This window comes from Eumetopias jubatus, unplaced genomic scaffold, assembly GCF_037043125.1.
Source record: "Eumetopias jubatus isolate StellerSeaLion01/CBP00866 unplaced genomic scaffold, mEumJub1_p1.0 scaffold_16, whole genome shotgun sequence".
NCBI lineage: Eukaryota > Metazoa > Chordata > Mammalia > Carnivora > Otariidae > Eumetopias > Eumetopias jubatus.
This window is the reverse complement of record NW_028274822.1, coordinates 47,795,575-47,819,353: the sequence shown is the minus strand read 5'-3', so window position 1 is coordinate 47,819,353 and position 23,779 is coordinate 47,795,575. Positions and strand designations below refer to the sequence as shown.

Sequence of the window (23,779 nt, the reverse complement as noted above, 5' to 3'; positions counted from 1 at the left end):
CTGCCTCTCTTATTGGAGACATGCTTTAGCCTCTCAGAGCCTCAGCCTCAGCCTCCCCATCTGGTCTCTGGGGATAATAGTATCTACGTTGGAGACTTGTTGCATAGATTAAATGAAATAATGCATGTAAAACACTTTTCACGGGGTACCAAGAGCTCAGTTATTCTTGGTAATAGTAGTAATAGCAGTGTGCATGAAGCCTAGTTGGCATTTTGGTTTATCTTAATTTGTTGTAAATGTATATATAGCGAGAGAGAGAGAGAGAGAGAGAGAGAAAGCCTCTCCCACTTAATACCCAATGAAAGAAGCTGTTAATCACATATTGTTATAGGTGAATCTTTGTGTAAAAAATCCCTAAAATTTTCCACTGAGAATATGGTGGTCCAGAATAGACTTAGTAAAGTGGTGCGATGAGTGGTAATACTATCTAGGGGAATTTACGAAATGTCTCATAGTAATGATGGAATACTAACTTAGAATGACTTTTTCAGCATGCAACTGCCATGGTCACGCCCTCGACTGTTACTATGATCCAGATGTTGAGAGGCAGCAGGCCAGCTTGAATAGCCACGGCATCTATGCAGGTGGAGGGGTCTGCATTAATTGTCAGGTGAGTCACAATTTAGGTTAAAGTGGATATGTCACTGTAGGAAAGGAGCATCCATTAAGCCAGGCTCCCAGAGAGATATCAATAAAGTGATATGCAACTGAAAGTATTTTCTATAAACATTTCTCTACTTTTATACACAAAAGTCCTTGTTAGCTGGATATAATTTTGGGGTTATACGGAAAATGGACTGAGACAGGTTTGTCCAAATTTTATTGATTAGATTCTTCATTTAGGTCTTTGCCTAAATAGGGAGGAGAATTGCTGGCTGTCACCATGGATGCTATCCATCTTGTGGTAGGAAGGTCTGAGATAGTAGGGCAAATAGGTGTCAACTTCTGTGCTGATCCTAAATCCTGTTTTCAGACAGATTCTGAATCTAGACACCATGAGGAAGTACATCATGATCAATTAATGAAGTCTGCCATTGACACTTAATAAGAAACATTGATTTTTCATCCCTTCTGTAGGACAGTTGGGTTCACTAGAAATTAGCCAAGAGGAACATGTGGTAGAGGAAGATATAATGTTCATGAATTTGGTCCATATTATCACTTTGTGTTGTGTGCTTTTAAAGTGATGTTTTGTTAATGTTGCCTTTAAAAAGGTACTCTTTTCATGAGATGTCCATTTATATGGAACCAGGGCCACAACTCCTTAGGGACCCACCATCCTGCACCTTTCTCCCACTCCATTTTGTATCATTTGTCAATGCAGGTAATTAACTACAAGTAAAATATAAGTCATAAGTTTCTTACAAATGATAGATTTTTTGCACAAATGAAAGATCCCAGGATCTTCTTAAGACTGTGCTCTTTAAGACCCTCAGGTGATTCACTGGCACATTAAAGTTGCAGAAGCACTGGACTGGGATGTGTAGGTAGAATCCTTTCTCCAGATGAAGGAGTATGCCACTTCCATATGTCTTTAGAACACCTTGTTCTTCCTCTTCCTTCTCTCAGAGATACTCTGTTTTGTACCTTGCTGTTCCAGAAAACCATCAGTATAGACCTTTTTTTCATAGTGGCTCTGTGAAAGCATTTTTCTTTTGCGTAAGAAATTATTGAAATTTGCTTAGGTTCGTTGCATTTTTTTCCAACTTAAACTTAAAATGCCTTGTTTAAGTTAGATACTTAGCATAAGTAACTTAAATTTTTTTATTGTGAAATATACATAACATAAAATCTACCATTTTAGCCATTGTAAGTATATATCTCTGCATAATTAACTTTTATATTTATAATCCATGAACAAGTAGAGAATTCTGCCTTTGTTATGGATTAGTACCTCCAACAGGACCCAAAGTTTCCACAGATAATAACTATAAACTATAGACAAAATACAAAAACAAAAAAACAGGAAGTCCTTTTCCCCCAACCAGTGATCTGAAGACACTGGGGAGTACATATGAGCAGGAAGGTACTGGAGGGAAGCTGCTGCTTGGCAAAAAGGATCAGTGTAGGGTGAGCTACATATATTTTTGACATTTAGCCAGAGGACAGACCGAAGTTGGTGCCTTGTGGTGTAGCTAAAATTCCTCTAGAAAATCTAGAGTCCTTCTGCCCTGAAGTACATACAAGAGTGCAGACCTTGGATGGAACAACGACAATTTTTGGAAAGTGACTGGGGAGTCCAGGAAAAAAGAAATCAAGAGAGAAAAGAATCTCTGATTCTGTGTATAGAATCATCCCAAGTTTCTCACTGACCCCTGAGCCATCTATGCACAGAAAGGCTTTCAGCTAAGAGTAACATAATTTATTTGAGATTTGAATTAGCACACAAAGAGTTACAGTTTTCAGTTTGGGAAAAGTCAAGTTAATTATGTCACAAAACAAAACAAATTCAATATTCTTTAGAGAAATATTACAGAACCCAGAGTCTCTACAATGTAATATTTATTATGTCCAGGATACAAGCCAAAATTTTTTGACACTTGAAGAACCAAAAATTGTGACCCATTCTCAGGAAAAAAAATATTCAATAGAGACAATCCTGAAATGATCCAGATGTTGAAATGAGCAGTTAAAGATTTTAGAGCTGCTATTATAACTTTGCTTAAGAATATATATAAAAATATGTTCACAATGAATGAAAAGATAAGAAGTATCAGGAGAGAACTAGAAACTATAAAAGGAACTTAATGAAAATTCTAGAACTAAAACATAGAATATGTTAGATTATGGATGGGGCTAATATCAGAATGGATGTAATAGAAGAAAGATTCCGTAAATTTGAAGATATATCAATAGATATTATCCAGTCTTAAGAAAAGAAAGAAAAAGATTTTTTAAAAAAATTAATTAACAGAAACTTACAGACTTGTGGGACAATATCAGATCTAACATATATGTAATTGGAGTCCCAGAAGAGAGGAGAGAGAATGTAGCAAAAAAGGAAGAAAAGGAAGAAAGAGAGGAGGAGGAGCAGGAGAAGAAGCAGCAGAAGCAGCATCAGCAGTGGTGATGGTAGCAGGAATGGCAAGAAATTTCTCAAATTTTTCAGTAGATTAGGATTCAAGAAACTTAGTGACTCCCAAGCCAGATAAATACAAGGAAAACCACTCCTGGGCCTAGCAGAGTCAAACTGCTGAACACCAAAGAAAAAGTGAAAATCTTGAAAGTAGAGAAAAACAACACATCACAATGACTGTGAAGTTCTTATTAGAAATGTGGAGGCCACAAGACAGTGGAAAATACCTTAAATGTGCTAACCAAAAAAAGAAGGAACTGTTAACCAAGATTTCTATATTTAACAAAAATGTTCTTCAACAAGAAAAGCAAAAGGGCAAATATTTCTGATAAAATAAAACTGAAAGAATTTGTTACTTGAGAGATTAGCACTATCAGAAATGGTAAAGGGAATTCTTCAGGTTATAGAGAAATGATACCAGATGGAAACTCAGATCTTCAGCAATATAGCCTAAGGGTAGTATATTAAGATGAGTAAGATTTATCCCAGGAAAGCAAGGTTGATTGAACATTCAAAAATCAATCTGCAGGCTGAGGAAGATGGTGGAGTAGGAGGACCCTAGCCTCACCTCAACCCATGGATATAACTAGAGAACACTCACGGCGGCGTAAATAACTCAGAAAACAACCTGAAGACTGGCAGAATAAACTCCACAACTCAGTGTAGAGAAGAGGTCACACTCAAAAGGGTAGGAAGGGCAGAGATAGGGAGCTAAATGGACTCACAGGACTGTCAGTTGGGGGAGGGGCATAGGGACACCTGAATCCCCTTTAACGTTTGGCTTTGAAAACCAGAGAGGCTGGATTTCATGAGTTCTTACAATCAGCAGGGCTTAAAGCCTGGACTTTAAAAAAAATCGCCCAGTAGGCTCTGTTCTGGGAGTGCCAGGGGCAACAGGAAACCGAATCCCTGCCCTTAAAGAGACAGCACAACAAACAGTCTGTGGAGATACAGCAGAGAAGCAGCAGTTTGAAAGGAGCCTGGGGGACATGGGAGGGAGAGTGATTTACTCATCTCAGAGCCTGTCCAGGAGGCAACAGAAATCACTGGGGAAATCCTCCATGAACAAAGAAATTGGCAGACGCCATTTTTCTCCCTTGCCCCCCAGTGTAAACACATGGGCACCAGAGGGACTGGCTACCAATCTTGCGAGCACTGTTGCCCCACCCGCATTCACTGTGCTTCCACCAATCCACCCCTCTGGATAGCCCACCTCAGTCTGGCATGGCAGGGCCCCTCTTGCACCAGATGTGGACGCAAGGCTTGCTGGCACCACCACCTGGCTGCCACACCCACCCTGTACTGTGCTTCCAAGGATCCACTCCTTTGGATGGTGGCTCAGTTTCAGTGCTGCTGGGCCCCTCCTGTAGAGGACAGAGGGGCACAAAGCTTACTGGCACTATAACCCCTGCACCCCCAACCCCACACTTGGCTTCCATGGAGCCAGACGGGCTGCTTTAGTCCCGATGCTGCAGGGTCCCTCTCATGGCATGCAAAGCTTGCTAGCACTGCCTCCACACTGTGCTTTGGGGGACCCACCTCCTCCAATATGCTTTTGGCCAGAGGCCGTACAGGATGGTGCTGTAGGCTTGGCAGTATGTAAGCAGCCCCTACAATGGCCAGCACCACTCTGAAGTGATTCTTGCCCTGGAGAGGGGGAAAGATAACTGCACAGACCAGTCAGATGGAGGCCCCAACAGTTGGCCGAGGGCAGACACCTGCTCTGATTGCAGGCCCTGCCCACCAATGAAAGCTTCTCAGGGGACAATACAGGGAAGGCACCCTGCAGTTTGGTGCTACTGCATCTCTGGCAAATGCCTAGTCTGACTAAACTCAAGGTCAGGGTGGCCCCAGACTGACCCCCTAACCCACTAAGACAAAGCACTGCCCAAAAGAGCAAAGAGAGCCACTGCAGATGCCTGGGCTGAAGGAAAAAGCAACTCAGCCACAATAGCAGGGTGCATGCATCACACATAGGAGATACCCATGCAGCGCCAGGTTCAGGTGAAAGGGGGGACACTGCATTGCAGGGCACTACAGAACCTCTTCTTCATAAGGCCATTACTTCAAGTGCAGAAGTAGCTGACTTTCCTAACACACAGAAATAGAGAGAGTTCGACAAAATGAAGAGACAGAGGAATATGTGCTAAATGAAAGAGCAGGACAAAACCATAGCAAGAGACCTAAGCAAAATGGATATGAGTAATATGGTGGATAGAGAATTTAAAGCAATGATCATGAAGATGCTCACAGGACTTGAGAAAAGAGTGGAGGACATTAGTGGGACACTTAAGAAAGAGACGGAAGAAATAAAAAAGAACCAATCAGAGATGAAGAACATAATAAATAAAATTAAAAATACACTACATGGAACAAATAGCAGGCTAGAGGAAGCAGAGGAATGAATTAATGACCTGGAAGACAGAGTAATGGAAATCAATCAAGCTGAGCAAATGAGAAAAACAAGAATTATGCAAAATGAGAATAGACTTGGGGCACCTAAGTAGCTCAGTTGTTGGGCGTCTGCTTTCGGCTCAGGTTATGATAACAGGGTCCTGGGATCGAGCCCTGCATCGGGCTCCCTGCACAGCAGGAAGCCTGCTTCTCCCTCTCCCACTCCCCCTGCTTGTGTTCCCTCTCTCACTCTGTCTCTCTCTGTCAAATGAATAAAAAAAAAAAGCAAAAAACAGAATAGACTTAGGGAACTCAGTGACTCCACCAGGCATAGTAACATTTGCATTATAGGGATCCCAGAAGAAGAGACAGAAAAGAGGGCATAAAATTTATCTGAAGAAACAATAGCTGAAAAGTTCCCAAATCTTGGTAAGGAAACAGATATCCATATCCAAGAGACACAGAGATCCCCCAACAAAATCAACCCAAGGAGGTCCACGCCAAGACACATGGTAATTAAATTGGAAAAAAAATAGTGACAAGAATTTTAAAAGTAGCAAGACAAAGGAAGACAGTTACATACAAGAGAAATCCCATAAGGCTATCAGTGGATTTTTCAGCAGAAACCTTGCAGGCCAGAAGAGAGTGGCATGATATATTCAAAGTGCTGAAAGAGATAAATCTGCAGCCCTCAAGCCTATCATTCAGAATAGAAGGAAAGATAGTTTCTCAGTCAAACAAAAACTAAAGGAGTTCATAACTTACAAGAAATATTAAAGGAAGAGGCTATTTGAGTAGAAAGGAAAGACCATAAATTAGAATATGAAAAATAAGTACATTTTTAAAAATTAGTCAGGGGATTCACAGATTAAAAGGATGTAAAATATGATTCCATATATCTAAAATGTGAAGTGTGGGAGAGGAGTAAATAATGGGTTCAAATTTAAGGACCATCAACTTCATGTAGACTACTAGATGCAGAGGATGTTATATACAAACCTAAAGGTGGGACACCTGGGTGGCTCAGTTGTTAAGCATCTGCCTTCAGCTCAGGTCATGATCCCAGGGTCCTGGGATCGAGCCCCACATCGGGCTCCCTGCTCGGCTGGAAGCCTGCTTCTCCTTCTCCCACTCCCCCTGCTTGTTGTTCCTGCTCTCACTATCTCTCTCTCTCAAATAAATAAATAAAATCTTAAAAAAAAAACCTAATGGTAATGACAAATTAAAAACCAGGAATAGATATGCAAAGAATAAAGAGAAAGGAATTCAGGTAGGTCACTAAAGAAAGTCAGCAAACCATGAAAAAGAGCAAGAGAAAAAAGGATCAGAGAAAAACTGTAGAAATAACCACAAAACAAGTAACAAAATGGCAACAAATATATACCTATCAGTAATTACTTTGAATATAAAGGGACTAATGATCCAGTCAAAAGACAAAGGGTGACAGAGTGGATAAAAAACCAGGACCCATCCATATGCTTCTTACATAAGACTGATTTCAGATCAAAAGACACCTGCAGATTGAAAGTGAGGAGACGGAGAACCATTTATCATGGCAAATAGATGTTAAAAGAAAGCCTTTTGTAGCAATACTTATATCAGACAAAATAGACTTAAAAAAATAGACTATAACAAGAGACAAAGAAGGCCACTATATAATAATAAAGGGACAATCCAATAAGAAGGTATACTAATTGTAAATATTTATGCACCCAACATGGGAGCACTCAAATACATAAAACAGGTAATAACAAACATTAAGGAACTAATTGATAATAATACAATAAGAGTAGGGGAGACTTTACCACCCTACTTACCTCAATGGACAGATCATCCAAACAGAAAATCAACAAGGAATGACATGCTGGCCCAAATTGATTTAACAGATATATTCAGAACATTCCATCTTAAAATGGCAGAATACACAATCTTTTCGAGTGCACATGGAACAGACTCTAGATAGATCACATGGTAGGCCACAAAAACAAGTCTCAACAAATTAAAAAAGATTGAAGTCATGCTATACATCTTTTCTGACCACAACACTATGAAACTAGAAATCAAAAATCTGGAAAAAGCACAAATACATAGAAGTTAAATAATATGCTACTAAACAATGAATGGGTCAACTAAGAAATCAAAGAATAAATAAAAATTATGTAGAAGCAAATGAAAATGAAAACACAAAGGTCCAAAATCTTTGGGATGCAGCAAAAGCTGTCCTAAAAGGGAGGCCTACTTTAAGAAGCAAGAAAAATTTCAAATAAACAACTTAACCTTATACCTAATGGAACTAGAAAAAGAACAAACAAAATCCAAAAGCAGAAGAAGGAAGGAAATAATAAAGATTGGAGAAGAACTAAATGATATAGAAACTAAAACAAACAAACAGAACAGATCAATGCGACCAGGAACTGGTTCTTTGAAAAAAATCAAAATTGATAAACCTCTACCCGGACTCATCAGAAAAAAAAAAAGAAAGAAAAAAAGAAAAGGACTCACATAAACAAAATCACAAATGAGAGAGGAGAAATAACAAGCAACACCACAGAATTTATCTTTCACAAATGATGTTGGGAAAACTGGATGGCTACACGTAAAAGAATGAAACTGGACACCTTTACACCATACACAAAAATAGACTCAAAGTGGATTAAAAACCTAAATGTGAGACCTGAAACCAATAAAAACCCTAGAAGAGAGCACAGGTAGTAATTTCTTTGATGTTGACTATAGCAACAATTTGTGTGTGTGTGTGTGTGTGTGTGTGTGAGAGAGAGAGAGAGAGAGAGAGAGAATACAAGTGGGGGGAGAAGCAGAGGGAGAGGGAGAGAGAATCCTAAGCAGGCTCCATGCCCAGCGTGGAGTCTGATGTGGGGCTTGATCTCGTGACCCTGAGGTCACGACCTGAACTGAAATCAAGAGTCAGATGTTTAACCGAGGCACCCAGGTGCCCCTGGTAGCAACATTTTTATAGATGTGTCTCCTGAGGCAAGGGAAATAAAGGCAAAAAAGTATTCAGAGTATATGAAAATAAAAAGCTTCTGCACAGCAAAGGAAATAATCAACAAAACTAAAAACAGCCTACAGAATGGGAGAAGGTGTTTGCAAAGGACATACCTGATAAAGGGTTAGTATCCAAAATACATCAACACCCAAAAAAAAAGTAATACAATTGAAAAATGGGCAGAAGACATGAACAGACATTTCAGACCTACAGATGGCCAATAGACACATGAAAACATGCTCACTATCACTCATCATCAGGGAAATGCAAATCAAAAGTACAATGAGATATTATCTCACACCTGTCAGAACGGCTAAAATAAAAAACATGAGAAACAAGTGTTGGTGAAGATGTGGAAAAAAAGGAACTCTCTTACATTGTTGGTGGGAATGCAAACTGGTGCAGCTACTGTGGAAGACAGTACAGAGGTTCCTCAAAAAGTTAAAAATGGAACTACCCTACAATCCAGTAATCTCACTGCTGGGTATTTACCCCCCCAAAATACAAAAACAGTAATTCAAGGAGATACATGACCCTGATGTTTATAGCAGCATTACAATAGGCAAATTAAGGATAAGGAAGATGTGGTATATATTCACACTGGAATATTACTCAGCCATCAAAAAGAATGAAATCTTGCCATTTGCAATGAGGTGAATGGAACTAGAGGGTATTATGCTGAGCAAAATAGTCAGAGAAAGACAAGTATCATATGATTTCACTCATGTGGAATTTAAGAAACAAAATAAATGAGTAAAGAAGAAAAAAAAGAGAGACAAACCAGGAAACAGACTCTTAACTATAGAGAACAAACTGATGGTTACCAGAAGTGACGTGAGTGGGGGGATGGGTATAATAGGGGGTGGGGATGAAGGAGGGCACACGTTGTGATGAGCGCTGGGTGATGTACGGAAGTGTTGCATCCCTGTATTGTACACCTGAAACTAATATGACACTGTATGTTAACTATACTGGAAATAAAATAAAAACTTAATAAATTAAATCAATCTGCATAATTAATCATATTAACAATAAAAGAGAAGGATCATGTGAAATACCATTAGACAAAACCAATTCCCATTTTACAATAAAAGCTCTTAACAAACTAGAAATAGAAGTGAAACTGTGCAAGCTGATAAATGGCATTTATGAAAAACATGCAACTAACAAAATATTAGTGGTGAAATATTAAACTCTTTCCTTCTAAAGATTAGGAATAAGGCAAGGTTGCTTGCTTTTCACCAATTCTATTAAACAGTGCCCTGGAGGTCCTAACCGTTGCATGCCTTAATCAAAAAGAAATAAAATGCATTACTATTGGAAAGAAAAAGTAGTACTGTCTGTATTTGCAGATGACATAACTATTTATGTAAAAAATCTTAAACAATGTACAAAACAACTACTAGAACTAATAAGTGAATTTAGTAAGGTTGTGGGATACAGGGTGATATATAAGAATTAATTGTATTTTTATATTCTAGCAGCAATCAATAGGAAAATGGAATAAAAACTCAATTTAAAATCATGTCAGGGGCCCCTGGGTGGCTCAGTTGGTTAAGCGTCTGCCTTTGGCTCAGGTCATGATCCCAGGGTCCTGGGATCGAGCCTCACATGGGGCTTCCTGCTCAGTGGGGAGTCTGCTTCTCCCTCTCCCTCTGCCTGCCGCTCCCCCTGCTTGTGCTCTCTCTCTCTGTCTCTCTCTGTGTCAAATAAATAAATAAAATCTTAAAAAAAAATAAAATCATGTTGGGGCGCCTGGGGGGCTCAGTCGTTAAGCTTCTGCCTTCGGCTCAGGTCATGATCCCAGGGTCCTGGGATCGAGCCCCGCATCGGGCTCCCTGCTCAGCGGGAAGCCTGCTTCTCCCTCTCCCACTCCCCCTGCTTGTGTTCCCTTTCTCGCTGTGTCTCTCTGTCAAATAAATAAATAAAATCTTAAAAAAAATAAAATTATGTCAACAGCATAAAATGCTTAGGAATATATTTAACAAAAGGCATGCAAGACTTTTATACTAAAGCTAAAAAAACACTGCTGAGAGAAATTTAGAAAAACTTAAATAAATGGAAAGTTGTAACATATTCTCAATATTGTTAAGATATCAATTCTCCCCAAATTATGATCTAAGTCTTGAGCTTACTCCCTAGCTGTTGTTCTTGATGTGTTGGTTGTCCTATTTCCAAATTGTTTGTCTCCTCCACATACATATACCCCATAAAGCTAAGAGATGGCACCAAGAACTGCACATGCAGCCACATTCCCTCCTGCACCAAATCCCCACAATATGACAGAAAAGATGGTAAACAAGCAAAATAGCCTCTCCTTCCGGAATCTACAATAGCATGAAAAGTAAGAAAAAGTGTCACCAACAGACCAGGGATTTCAGGAGATTCCAGAAAGATGCAAAGTAGAAACACATCCATGCAGGAGAGCATAGCTACAAACGGATGGAATGGTTTGGAAGTACTCCAAGAAACAACAGAAGAATTAACTATGGGGCTGCGTCCAAATCTATGAAACCTTATTGGAGTTTATTAAAAGACCTATAGGGAGAGGCATCATGTGTTTCCAGACTCAATACATAAATATACCATTTCTTCAAAATCAACCTATAAATTAAGTACAGTTGTTATCAGAATTCCTATAGGATTTTTTTAATGAAAATTGACAGAGTGATTCTAAAGTTCTTATCAATAAAAGAACATGAGAGGATAGACAACAGATGAAGAGTTATGAGGGAATTTGTCTCCCAAGATAGCAAAACATTCTCTAATAGAGAATCTAGGAACACATTCATGTAGATGTTTAAATTTGGTTTACAGTAAAATTGGCGTTTCTAGTGGAAACGAAAGATGGATGTTACATAAATGATGTTGGGACAATTGGCTCTTCATTTGAGGTAAAAAATGTAGCCTATCCTATGTCATATATAGAGGGATATGGGGAGTCTTAACTAGGAAGGGAAGGGGGGGTGCTGCCATAGCGGAGTCATTTGGCTTGGTGAGCTGCAAGGTGATGCTTCAAGATGAAGTTTGAATTTACTTGTAGAATACACATGCCCTATGGCAAGGTATGCCTATCAGAAACCCAGCTGTTCAGGCTGCTATCACAGATGTACCGTAGCATAGGTGGCTTAAACAATAAACAGTTACCTCTCACAGTTTTGGAGGCTGGGAAGTCTAAGATCAAGGTGCTGGCAGATCCAATATCTGGTAAAAGCCCACTTTCTGGTTCACAAATGATTGCCTTCTCATTGTATCCTCACGTGGTGGAGAGAGATCATCTCTCTTCTTTTAAGGGCACCCGTTCCATCATCAGGTCTCCACCCTTGTGATCTGATTGTCTCCCAAAGGCTTCATCTTCAAATACCATGATATTGGAGATTAGGTTTCAGCATATGCATTTTGGGGAGGGGGGACACCAGCATTCAGCCCATGGTACCACCTAACCTGGCCATCTCCCACCTTTTCTAAGGAGTGCCGGTAATGGCAGAATGAGAAATATCCAACAGCAGCTCTGGGCTGCGCCTGGAGACGCTCAGGTGGCCAATCAGAGAGCCCGTAAGAGAGCCAGGTCATTATCCTGCAGGGCAAGCAGTTGTCAAAGATGGCCACATTCTCATATGTGTTGATTTTATTTTTATTTCTTGAGTTTACTATTTTAAGTATTGGTTTTGGGGTATGTGAAGTTTAAATTAGGGTGACCAGTTCCCTAGGATGTTGTATTAGAGTAAAGACCCAAAAGAAGCCAGAGAATGAGTCAGGCGTCTGTGTGGGGGAGGGCGTTCCAGGCAGAGGGGATGGCAGGGCAAAGGCCCTGAGAAGGAGAAAGGGGGCCATGTGGCTGGAGGGGAGTGAGCAGGCATAGATAGGTTGGAGACGTCACAGAGGCCAGATCATGTTGGCCTTTGGAAGAAAAATCAGGTAGGGGGCTTCCTGGGACAGTGTGGCCATTGAGTAGCCTAATCGTCTCCATGTGGACTTGAGGTTCACAGAAATGGAAGCCAGCGACAGTGTTGTAGATGTGGTCAAGGAATTGAGAGGAAAAGGGAGAGATGGGGTTTACCTGAAGATGGAAAAGCATCTTGGAAATGTTATGCTTGGAGGAATTAGATTATTGTCAATGATCAGAGCCTGGGGTTTTTAGGTGAGCCTTCTGTAGAAAGCCTCTCTAGGTGGTACCAAAGGAAGGGGTAAGTGGGGTGGGGGTAGACTTATTTCCTGCATAGATTCCATCAGCCCCCACCTCACTCCTTGGTTTGAGGTTTTCTCATCTTGTGTGAAGTGTCAGGCAAATGCAAATTCAGGCCCCCGTTCCTCCCAGTGAGGTTGCTTCTCCAGCAGCCCCTGTATAGAAATCCGGAGCCACCACTGTCCTCGGGGCTCCATCTGGCCTTGGTCCAGCCATGGCAATAGTATCCATGGGTAAAGTGGTATGTCATTGCCCTCAGGCAAGGTGAGGGTCCTAGAGAATACTCAAGATTTGGAGGCAAACTACAGGCACTATGCCATCCGCACGGTGATTTGCGGCTCTCTTTTGGTCATTTGTTGCTGTTCTTTGCATCTTAAAAATATAAGTTCTCTGTGGCAGGTGCTTTATTAACCAAAATTTGTGGTAGAAGGGAGAGGTGGGGCTGCCCACTTCAGAGAAACTTTCCTTCTTCAATGGGGAAAAATTGGGAGCCAAGGTCAACCTGATGTCCTATGATGAGTCACAGTGGCAAGCAATTGGCTCTTGATCGAAGAGAGGTGGACTACAGCTGTTCCTTATTTGCCCAAATGTTTATGCATGCGAATATTAAGTCAGAGAAGTGGCCAGTGCGGTTTTAGACCTGAATGTTAAAGTGAATTCAGATTTTAGCCCACAGGACAAGGAGTGGTAATAAATAAAAATCTGTAATTAATAAAACCATCTAAAATGGGGGAGAGCATTCAGAAAAGGGTCTTTGTTCTCCACTCTGATTCTATGCAGACTCCTTTTGGATCAAAGTGTGTTATATTTGTGTTTTCTTTTCACCTTCCTATTGCTTTCCTTTACATTGAGAGAACACTGGCCTTCTAATTGCTTCCAAGTTAAAGAGCAAGAGAGGCAGACTTGAGTTAGATCCATGGTGTGCAGTTCTTGGAAACTGATGATGCACGTTAGGCAATTTGATTTGTGACAATTACAAGGATTAACCATGAAATATAAAAACCCGCCTAGTATTGTACTTTAAAATGAGCTCTGCGCATGAGACTCGCACCTACATTTCCCGTTCACGTAACAGAAGTGTTGGTAATGGTTTCAGGACTAAAGCACAAATAAAATCTGTGTGTGCGATCTCTTCCAAAATCAGGGAAGATAAAAATACACACATGGCCCTTTATTCCCTGGTTAAACCTAAGGATGATTTGTTATCCACTCACTCCTTCTGATAGAAACTGGGAAGGGTAGTGCTCTTGAATTTTTTCCTCACTGAAATGTCAGGTGCTTCATGGAGCAGATTCTGGGGTAGAGGGGAAAACCCGGGCTGTCTAGTTCATGGAACTGACCCTCGTTTCCTCTTTCAATGGGGAAAAAAAAATCCAGAGCCACCTGTAAGCCAGTGCCCTGTGGTAAATCTTGGAGACTCAAGGTCAAGATCAACGCTTAGTTTTTTGACTTTGAAATTACAATAGTGTATGACAGAATGGTTTCACTGGATGAATAGCACAAAGTATGGACTTTTCCAGGACTCTTCTTTCTAAGTTTCTCGCATTTCTTTCTAGCATAACACAGCTGGTATAAACTGTGAAAACTGTGCTGAAGGTTTCTACCGCCCCTATGGTGTTCCAGTCGACGCCCCTCACGGCTGCATCCGTAAGTTTCATTTTTGACTTGGAATGTCTTGGACGGTCTGTACTGTACTGTTTCAGGGCGCTCATTGGGCTGAACTCTGATGGGATAGTCGTTTCCTTCCTTCCCTCTTTCTTCACATTGTTGATTCTGCTCCAAATGTGGTAGTGAAGAAGTTTGAAATAGTGTGAGAATTATCAAAATGTGACAGGGACACAAAGTGAGCAAATGCTGTTGGAAAAAGTGTGCCGATAGGCTTGCTCGACGCAGGGATGGCACCAACCTTCAATTCATAAAAAAACCCATAATATCTGCAAAGCACAATGAAGAAAATAAAACGAGGTGTGCCTGCATATTCTCTAAGATGTAATGAATGACATGCTGGCAGAAGCACCTGGGGAACACTAAGCTTTGGGCTTGTCACACACCGGCCATCTAACAAATGGTAGTTCTTCTGTTTTCTGTCATTTTGACATGTTTCTGTGATCTCCAATAATTTCAAATTTTTGTCTGCATTAGCATCCAGACAATATAGTAATGATTTCACAAGGATTTAATAATGGTCATGTTATCTAAAACAGTTGTGATTTTTTGGGCACTTGCTATATGCAAGGTATTTTGAAGTAATTTCACAGATGTGTAATTATCACAACCAACTTAGGACACTGTATTATTAGTTTCATTTTTAGATACAGGGAAACCAAAGGCTCTGAGTAGTTCGCTATGTTGGCCCAGTTGCCCAAACTACTAACTGGTAGCTCCAGGATCCAGGTCCTGTCTGTCTGATGGCTCTGTACCATACCGCATCCATGATATAGCAGAATGCCACCAGGTTTTCCCTGGGGAATTATCAGTCACAGGTCAGACTATGGACTTTGCCTTACCTGTGTCATCCGTTTTATGCTCTCTGGCTGTCACCGTTGGAAACAGTTCAGGCCTGAAGTTGGCTGCTGTGCCCACTGTCCCCCCAGATTCACTCATCATATCATTAACATTGGAGGGCATCAAAGTCCAAAGAATGTGTGAACTCTGATTTGCCTCTCTGTTGGGCATTCATCCTTGCTCAAAGAGTGTTCCTCTTTTCCCTCCCTCTCCCACATCATCCCACGAGGTATGTCCATCACTTTTCTTGGGCCCGCGAAGAACAGGCCTTAGCGAAGGAGACCAGGACATCGCAAATGCATCCTGAATCCCTTTCCCGGAATCACTGTTCTTGGTGATTCTCGGCTCTCCATGACTGTTCTAGGTTCTTTCTTCATCACTGAAGTGGTCTCGCAGTCTTGCAAAGATGTTACAGACGTAGCATAGAGAATCCACAGGATGCATCAGTTCTAAGCAAGTTAAGCAAAGGACACCAGAAGAAGCTAGCCTGGGGTGGTACTTGCTGCCCACAGCTTCCCTAGCTTCCCAGTTCCTCACGGGGCTTGTACTTCGCTGTGTTCTGATAGTATTTTTGCTGTCCAAGGTCAGGACTTGCCAGGTCAGGGGAAGCTCCCAAGGGAGGGGTTACCAAGCCTCTTGTACCCCAAGTATGTCTATCTGGAATGCAAACCTAACAGTCGTGTTGGTTGCCAAACTGCCTTCAGTAAGTCCCGTCACTGGAATCTAACATTTGGGTTATGGGCACAATCTTGCTGTGCTGTCCACATGTTATATATCAATGTCGACGCATCCTGCACTCGTGACCACATTGCACCTAGGTGATGTTGACCACCACGTGGACATTCGCAGTTGGCTTGTGGCCCGGGGGAGGGGGAGAGGGGGACTGTGCCCAACAGACCTACCAGGGGCTGCAGCACCGCCCCCACCCCCCCCAGCCCCTCTGACTGGAGTCTGTGCACACCTTGCCTCCAATGCATGAGCCAGACAGTGCTCAGCGTAATAAACTGTATTCTCGAGAACTCAGTGCGGATGCCTTTTAAAGCTTATCTCTGAGGGTCCCTGGGGTTTGGTCGATGCAAACGATTAAGCAGGTATGAAGTGGAGAACAGGTTGTGCCCTTTCAAGAATAACCGGGGCCAACAGGAAAGTAGTACACACTGCGTGAGAGGTGCTGGGGACAGGGCCACCTTCCTGAGTGCACTGATGGCTGCGCCTCTCCTAGCTTGCAGCTGTAACCCCGAGCATGCGGAAGCCTGTGAGCCGGGCTCAGGCCGCTGCACCTGCAAGCCGAATTTCCGCGGAGACAACTGTGAGAAGTGTGCAGTTGGATACTATCACTTCCCCTTTTGCCTGAGTAAGTAGCCCCGGCAGGTGGAGAGGCGTCCGTTCCTGGCACGTAGCTGGTGCATTCACACCCGAGGGCACAGCGGGCAGGGTGGTGGCACCACAGACACGGGGCCACATAGGCTGTATTCCCATGAAAGTGTTTGCAGAAGTTCAGAGCGTAACATTTATATGACTGCACTTTCTAGTCTTATTTATGCCCGATGATTAGGTTAGGTTGTGCCATAGAGACTGCCATCCCAGGAGGTCAGAAAACAGTGATCCGTGTGTGTGATTTCTCTTCACAAAAGAACTTGGAAGAAGTGTCAAGGGTGCCAAATGTCCGTGTGCACACACATAGTGTGTGTCAGTGTTTTGGGTGTCTGGGGGATGTGTTGCCCCTTGCCCACTGTAGCATTGGCCAGGTTACCATGGGCTCCCACCTCCCCTACTGCAGTGATCGGAGGGAATGTCTCAGCATCTGAGAGAGAGAATATAGGTATCTGGTAGAAACACCATAGAATATGAAACAGGAGAGTCTGAAATCAGCTCTGCAAATTGTAACAAGAGCCATGATTCTGTTTGTTCCGCTAAAGTGTAAAAACTGCTCTTTTGTGTTAGGACAAAGAAACGCTGTCTCAACGCCCCCCCCCCACCCCCCCTTGCTGAATTCGTTCTTGCATTCCCAGCTTGGCGGGGCAGGGAAAGCATCATGTGTTGTAGGACATGGGGGCAGGACACATGTGAATGGGGTGATTTTATGTCCTGGCTCACACCTGCTGTCCCAGGGGAATCGTTAAACTAGCTCCCACTTTCACCATCCAGTAGCCTAGTTTGGAGGATGAATTACATGATCATCTTATATTTAAAGAAACTAAGTTTTTAAGCAGCGGTATTCAGTTAACACTGAATTGAGGCTCAATCCACTTAGAATCTGTAACTATTTAGATACAGCCTGAGCAGAAACTGCACTTGCCTTTTTAGTGACAAAAAGAAACCTGAAACAATTTTATGGCATTAACCAAATTTTATGGGGAAAAAAACTTGAAAAAAATAAAAAAAAACTGTTCTCAATTTTACATTAAAAAAACCAATAAAGATGCTAAAGAAACCAAGCTCGTCCCTGCTTAGCCTGAGACATAGCTATTGTGAGCACAAAATACCCATTTCTGTTAGTTTAATAGACAAATCAGAATGTCTGACCAGTCTGGTTTCAGCTGCATGTATATATACATATATAGCAGTATTGCCTTTCTCTAAATTAGGCTCCACATGCTACTTTTCACGAAGTTAGAAGGGCTTCTTTCTAGTTCATGCAATTTAATATTTTACTTTATCGTCTCTTTAATCTTTCTCTGTATTTTTTTAAAAACGATTTTTCTAGGAATTCCCATTTTCCCTATTTCTACTCCAAGTCCAGAAGATCCAGTAGCTGGAGATATAAAAGGCGAGTACCCTCTCTTTTGGTTTAACTTCAATGGAAATGTTGTGCTCCATATTATTTTTTTACTTCCTATGCCTGCTACTACGCCCAAGTTCAAGTGTTCCTTACTGGAGCCTGGCAGGTGCCTTGCAGGTATCATTCTCTATGCCAGTCTGTCTTTTGCATGATGTTCCCTGATTAAGGAGACTAAACAGAGCTTGGATTGTATGTCACTTGCTTCCTCAGAAACTTCCAGTGGCAATCAGTTGCCTGCTGCCTTGTTTGGGGTCTACAAACAGAGACCCTGAGAAAGGATTTGAGCCCAAGCAGTCGATCCTGGAGGTGATCCCAGGAGACATCAGTAAGGGGGTGAGTCAGGGAGTAAAGGGATCCAGTATGAAGATGCATTAGCAAGCAAGGTCCTCATAGCACCTGGAGCTCCATCCCTCTAGGCATCTCTAGGAGACAACATAGAATTCGCTCGGCATTATCCCAGCTGACAGGATAACTTCAGTTACCTGCCGCCGACGGAGGGCTGCTTCTGGGGCTTGGTGTGCTGGGAGGCTGAGGAGCTCCTGCAGCCAGACAGGTTCCCCTGGGCAGAAGTGTGCAGGGAGCAGCCTTTGGGGTAGGGTGGTGAGTACTGGGAGGGTGTGGGTGCTACACTTACCTCATCATTCATTCTGCAGGTATTAGGATCACCTGTCACGTGCCCAGCACCATTCTGGCTGCTGGGGACTTAGCAGTGAACAGAATAGAGAAAAGTCCCCAGCTCTCCTATAGCTTATATTCCAGTGGAGGGACTCATACAATAACAAAAATATATACAAACCACTAAAAAATGAAATCTCTGATATGTTAGATTATGATATGCAGGGTTGCGCCCTGCACAAGGGTGCTACTTTTAAGGGGCGGGGGAGCCTTTCACATTGTAGATATAAACTAACCCATACGAGGAATATTCTAGATCTTGAGATTTGATTCTGGAGCTGGGGGCAGTGTTCTAGGTAAGCCCACAATAGCACACGCAAGGACACACCCACTCAGGAAGGCACACTGCTCCAACATCCAGGCACAGCACACGCACACAGCCCATGACTGTGCCCCATCTGGACCATGTTGACCTCACCCACTGAGCTTCTCACCCCCTCCAGGGCACCAGTAGCAGCCTGATGGTCACATGACGAGGGAAGGGAGTGAGTACCAGGGGTGTGTGAGTACACCTGCCCCTCCTCCTGGTGTGTCCAGTGTGTGGGTGGGCAGAGAAGGGGCACTTGGGACCAGACAAGAAGATGGTCTCTAGAGAGTTCTTTTCCACAGAAGACTTCCATTTCTTTTGTAACAATATAGCAGCTCAAGGCTGCAGAAGACAAGGCGAAGTGCAGGGCTGGGGGAGGGACAGGCGGATGCTGTGAGACCCTCTCTTCTGGCTGTTCCTTTTTTCTCTCTGTGAAATAAGTTTCAAGGTCAGGGCAGGAGGTGAGGTTGGGGAGGAAGCTGTAGCGTTGAAGATATAGAAGGTATGAAAGTGTCATCCTGGGATATGGGGGAGAGCATGGGCTTGGGGAATGTTGTAGGATTTGGGGGCAGCGCAGAGGGCTTACGTGCGCATAGCCAGCTCCTCTGGCCAAACCATGGTGCTCTGTGTTGTTACGCGGAGTTATTTCCGTAAGCCTTCACCAGACACTTGGTCACCTGAGGACAGCAGCTATGCTTCTAATTCCTGCGGTATCTACCCTGCCCGTAGCGGGTGGGATCCTGACCATAGTGGCTGTCTCCAAATGTTTCCTTAATGTTTCTTCATTGACTAGAGTGGAACTCAGCTTTTGAGCCTTGATTACACCACGCATCTTGGGTTTTCTTCCACAAGAATGTCTTAGATCTCCCATTTACTGTTTCCAGTAATCCTTTTGTTATTCAATTCCTTTTCCTCCCCAGGTAAGACTGGCAGTGACTTGGGGGCAGGGGGGAAGAAATCTAATTGAATTTGAAGGGATGTTCAGACATCTGTTACAAAATACAAGGGAAGTCTTAGAACACCACCTCAGGGAAAAGAAGTTTCAACGAGTGCAGTAAGATCTGTTTGGGAATTTGAATGCACACATATCACTTCAATTTGGTCTTTTGTTATTGCATTTTAAAAACATACACTTTGGGGCCTGACTCCCAGCAGTGAACATGAGAAGCTCAAACATCTTGGGGCACCTGGGTGGCTCAGTTGGTTGAAGATCTGACTCTTGGTTTCAGCTCAGGTCGTGATCTCAGGATCCTGGGATCGAGCCCCACCTCGGGCTCCCTGCTCAGCAGGGAGTCTGCTTGAGAATTCCCTCTTTCTCCCTCTGCCCTTCTTACTCATGCTCGCTCTCTCTCTCTAAAATAAATAAATCTTAAAAACAAAACAAAAAGAAGCTCAAACATCAGAAGATGCAGAACACTGGCTAATACTGAGCACCCTCCTACCCCTGAGCATTTTAATTCATTAAGGCCCATTGGTGTTTCATGTTTCCATGTTTTCTAGTACAGTGGTTTTTTTTTTTTTTTTTTTTTAAGAGGTTATTTATTTATTTGACAGAGAGAGAGAGAACACAAGCAGGGGGAGAAGCAGGCAGAGGGAGAGGGAGAAGCAGGCTCCCCGCTGAGCATGGAGCCCAACATGGGGCTTGATCCCAGGACCCTGAGATCACGACCTGAGCTGAAGACAGATGCTTAACCGACTGAGCCACCTAGGCACCCCTAGTACAGTGGTTCTTAAACAGGACTGTGTTTTAGAATCCCTTGCTTTTACAAAGTAGAAATTCCTCTGTAGCACCCCAGATCCTAATCTAGTTTTCCAGAATGAAGTCCAGGATTGTATTTTGAACAAGTTTTCCAGATGATACTGATGTATGTCTCTTGTTAGGAACCACTGCTCTCGTTACTGGAAATCCCATTTAGGGGTTGACAAACCGTTACCCCCAAATGGTCAGATGATAAATGTTTTTGGATTTGTAGGTGAAGTTGCAAATACTCGATGTTGCTGTTGTACCAGGAAAGCGACTGTAGACAGCATGTACATGAAAGATCTAGGCTGTGTCCCGGTAAAATTTTATTTACTAAAACAGGATGGATTTGGTTCTCAGACCATACTTTACAGATTGTGAGATTATATCAGAATTTCAGGGTTTAGGATTCTGTACCCAGGCAATTGTATTTTACCAGGAGATTCCGAAGTGCAGCCAAGATTGAGAACCACGTCACTGGAAAATCCATATGCTCAGTTCCAGACAGGATGACGTGAAGCAAAAGAACAGAGCAGTTTTGCAGATCAGAATGTTTTCAGGTTGTTTTTATTATATTTCATGACCTTGGATATCACTGAGGTTTTCTGGGTCCAAGGGATCATTTATATCCACTTAAGATTTATTTCTAGGAAGTCAGTGTATCATGGACACATCTTCAAGGGCTCCCTTTGAAAATGATAGCGTATGCAAAACATACACTCTAGGCACATGCACATGTTTATGCCTCCAAGTTCAAAGAGCGGGGACCAGCAAAACAGCAGCTGCAGAAACTTGACCTAGGAGATCGAGGCGATCTGGGGACGATTATGCCCATGGGGCCTGAAGACATGGGTGCCCAGGAGGTTTGTTGACAAATATCATGAAAAGGGTTTGAGTCCCTCCAGTCACTTTATAATTAGCTACTTGCCTTTGCCAGAGCTTTGAGGTCAGTGTGGTTGGGGCTGGAGGACATGTTCACTATGGGAACTCAGAGGTGGGGGCCACAGCCGTTAGGACATGCTTTCCTGGCTGTGTCCTTCCCCGGGGCCAGGCATGTCATCTGCTTGGCAGGTGGGCCAGTCGCTGTTGTTGCAGAGACCTGTCAGATAAGGCTTAAAGACGGACAGGCAAATCCTGGTATCTCTGTTGGAGGCTCTGTGTGGATGCCTATACAATAGAATTCAAGGGATGGTGTTTACTAAAAAGAATTGAAGGTATTCAAGAGTATATTTAGTGTGTTTTTCATTCATTAAACATTCCCTAAGTGCCTCCTCTGTACTAGGTACACTCCCTGCTCCCTGGACGCTCCTTCCTAGGGAAGACACAGGCAGGTAAACTGTTAAAACAGCAGGAGCTAATGCTAAGTCTGGGCGAGAACACAAAGGGGGGAAGCCAGCAGGAGGGGTGTCCTTACAGAATGAAGGGAGGGAGGGAGGCAGGCAGGAAGGAGGAGGGTGGGAGCTGTGGGGGAGCTTCCCCAGAGCGGGAGAAGGCTCTGAGTCGTGGGGCATGACGGAGTTATCCAGGCAGAGGGACAGCTGAGAGAAGGCATGGGGACAGGAGTGGGACGGCAGGTAGGTCACTGGGGCTGAGTCAGTGGTGGGGGGAGAAGTTCAGGAAGAGGAGAGAATTAGGGAAAGACAAGAGCCGGCAGCCAGGCTCAGCTGTGTGGGTTGCAGGGCGCAGCTGCACCCCATCTACAGGGGCGCCGTATCCATGGAGGACGCCAAAGATTTGTATCTTTACGGTGACCATTGTACGGCAAGTGTCAGAAAAGCATCTTGAGAAGGGACGCTTTTCCTAGGCTTACGATGTCACGCATGTCAGACGTTGGGTTGTGTCCTGAAGGCATTGTCTCACCTTTGAGGAATTTAAACTGGAAAATGGTATGAGAAGGTTGGTGTTTTAGAAAGATCAGTCTTGACACCGTTAGGGAGAATGGATTGGAAGGGGCAAGATGGGAAGCAGTCAGCCTGGTTAGGAGGCTCTCAAAATAATCTAGGCGAATGAGGATGAGGCCCTGAACGAAGGCTCTAGAACTCTGGAAGCAGGGGAAGATTCCAGAGACTTTCCTGAGCTATAATCACTATGACCTGATGGTGAGGTGTGGGGAAGTGAGGGTCAGGGAGTCGTGAGGGGGGCCTCCAGGTTTCTGACTCTGTGTGGGATGATTTGCTACGTAAGGAAGAAGAAATGTTGAAAAGTGAATTTCAGAAACAACTTAAAAAAATGCATAGGTACTAGATGCTTTCTTTTCTGTTTATAGGTGGTTGTAAATCAGGATTCTTCGGGCCTTGAAGCCAACATAAAGTTCAAGTATCTTATTGAATTCCAATGCTTGGTTTTAATGCCCAGACTGTACCTGACAGTCAAATTTTCTCTTTCCTGTGGACTCACATGGTGGTCTCAGGGTTCCTGGAGGGTGAGAATGGAAACCGCAAAACCTGTTGTGACCTGGGCTCAGAAGTCGCACCAGAGCATTTTCACTTGCTTCTATGGGTCAGAGCACAAGTCATGAGGCCATTGAGTGATTTCAGTAATTAAAGTGTTGGCTCAATCTGCTAAGAGTCCAACTCTTGGTTTCAGCTCAGGTCATGATCTCAGGGTCCTGGGATGGAGCCCCATGCCGGGCTCTGCACAGAGCGTGGAGTCTGCTTGAGATTCTCCCCCTGCCCCCCCGGCCTCCGCTTATGCTCTCTCTCTCTCAAAATAAATAAATAAAATAAAAAAAAAAAAAGTGTTGTGAAAGACCAGCGTAGTTAAGATAGAGGAGAAGGAAGGAGGGAGCCTGCTCATGCAGATGGGTTGGGGAAGGTGTTCCCAGGAGCTGACTCTGAACTAAGACCTAAGGGACAAGAAAGAACCAGGAGAGCGCATTACAGGTGGAGGGAACAGCCAGAGCAAAGGTCCTGAGGCAGGGAAGTGCTGGTTGGAGGGATAGGAAGCAGCCTGGCTGCTGGGAAGGCCTTGTGCCTGGAGGGTTAAGCAAGACAACCCAAGCGTAGCCCCCCGAAAGCCACGGCTGGCACATAGTAGGGCTGAATTTATGTTAGTTTCTTTTCTTCTAAAAAATGGTGGAAGGTAGAAATATGTTAATTATGGTCGT

At 43.2% G+C, this 23,779-nt stretch overlaps 1 protein-coding gene across 2 annotated transcripts in view; it reads left to right on the top strand.

Moving 5' to 3' along the window:
* LAMA3 (laminin subunit alpha 3) overlaps window positions 1–23,779 on the top strand; it is a 256,339-nt gene that overhangs the window by 70,338 nt on the left and 162,222 nt on the right. For both annotated transcript variants that reach the window (XM_088019656.1, XM_028098310.2), the window contains exons 8-11: window positions 492–610; window positions 14,220–14,310; window positions 16,391–16,522; window positions 17,876–17,938. In XM_088019656.1, the coding sequence (XP_087875782.1) occupies window positions 492–610; window positions 14,220–14,310; window positions 16,391–16,522; window positions 17,876–17,938 (405 nt within the window). The remainder of the gene's footprint in view (window positions 1–491; window positions 611–14,219; window positions 14,311–16,390; window positions 16,523–17,875; window positions 17,939–23,779) is intronic.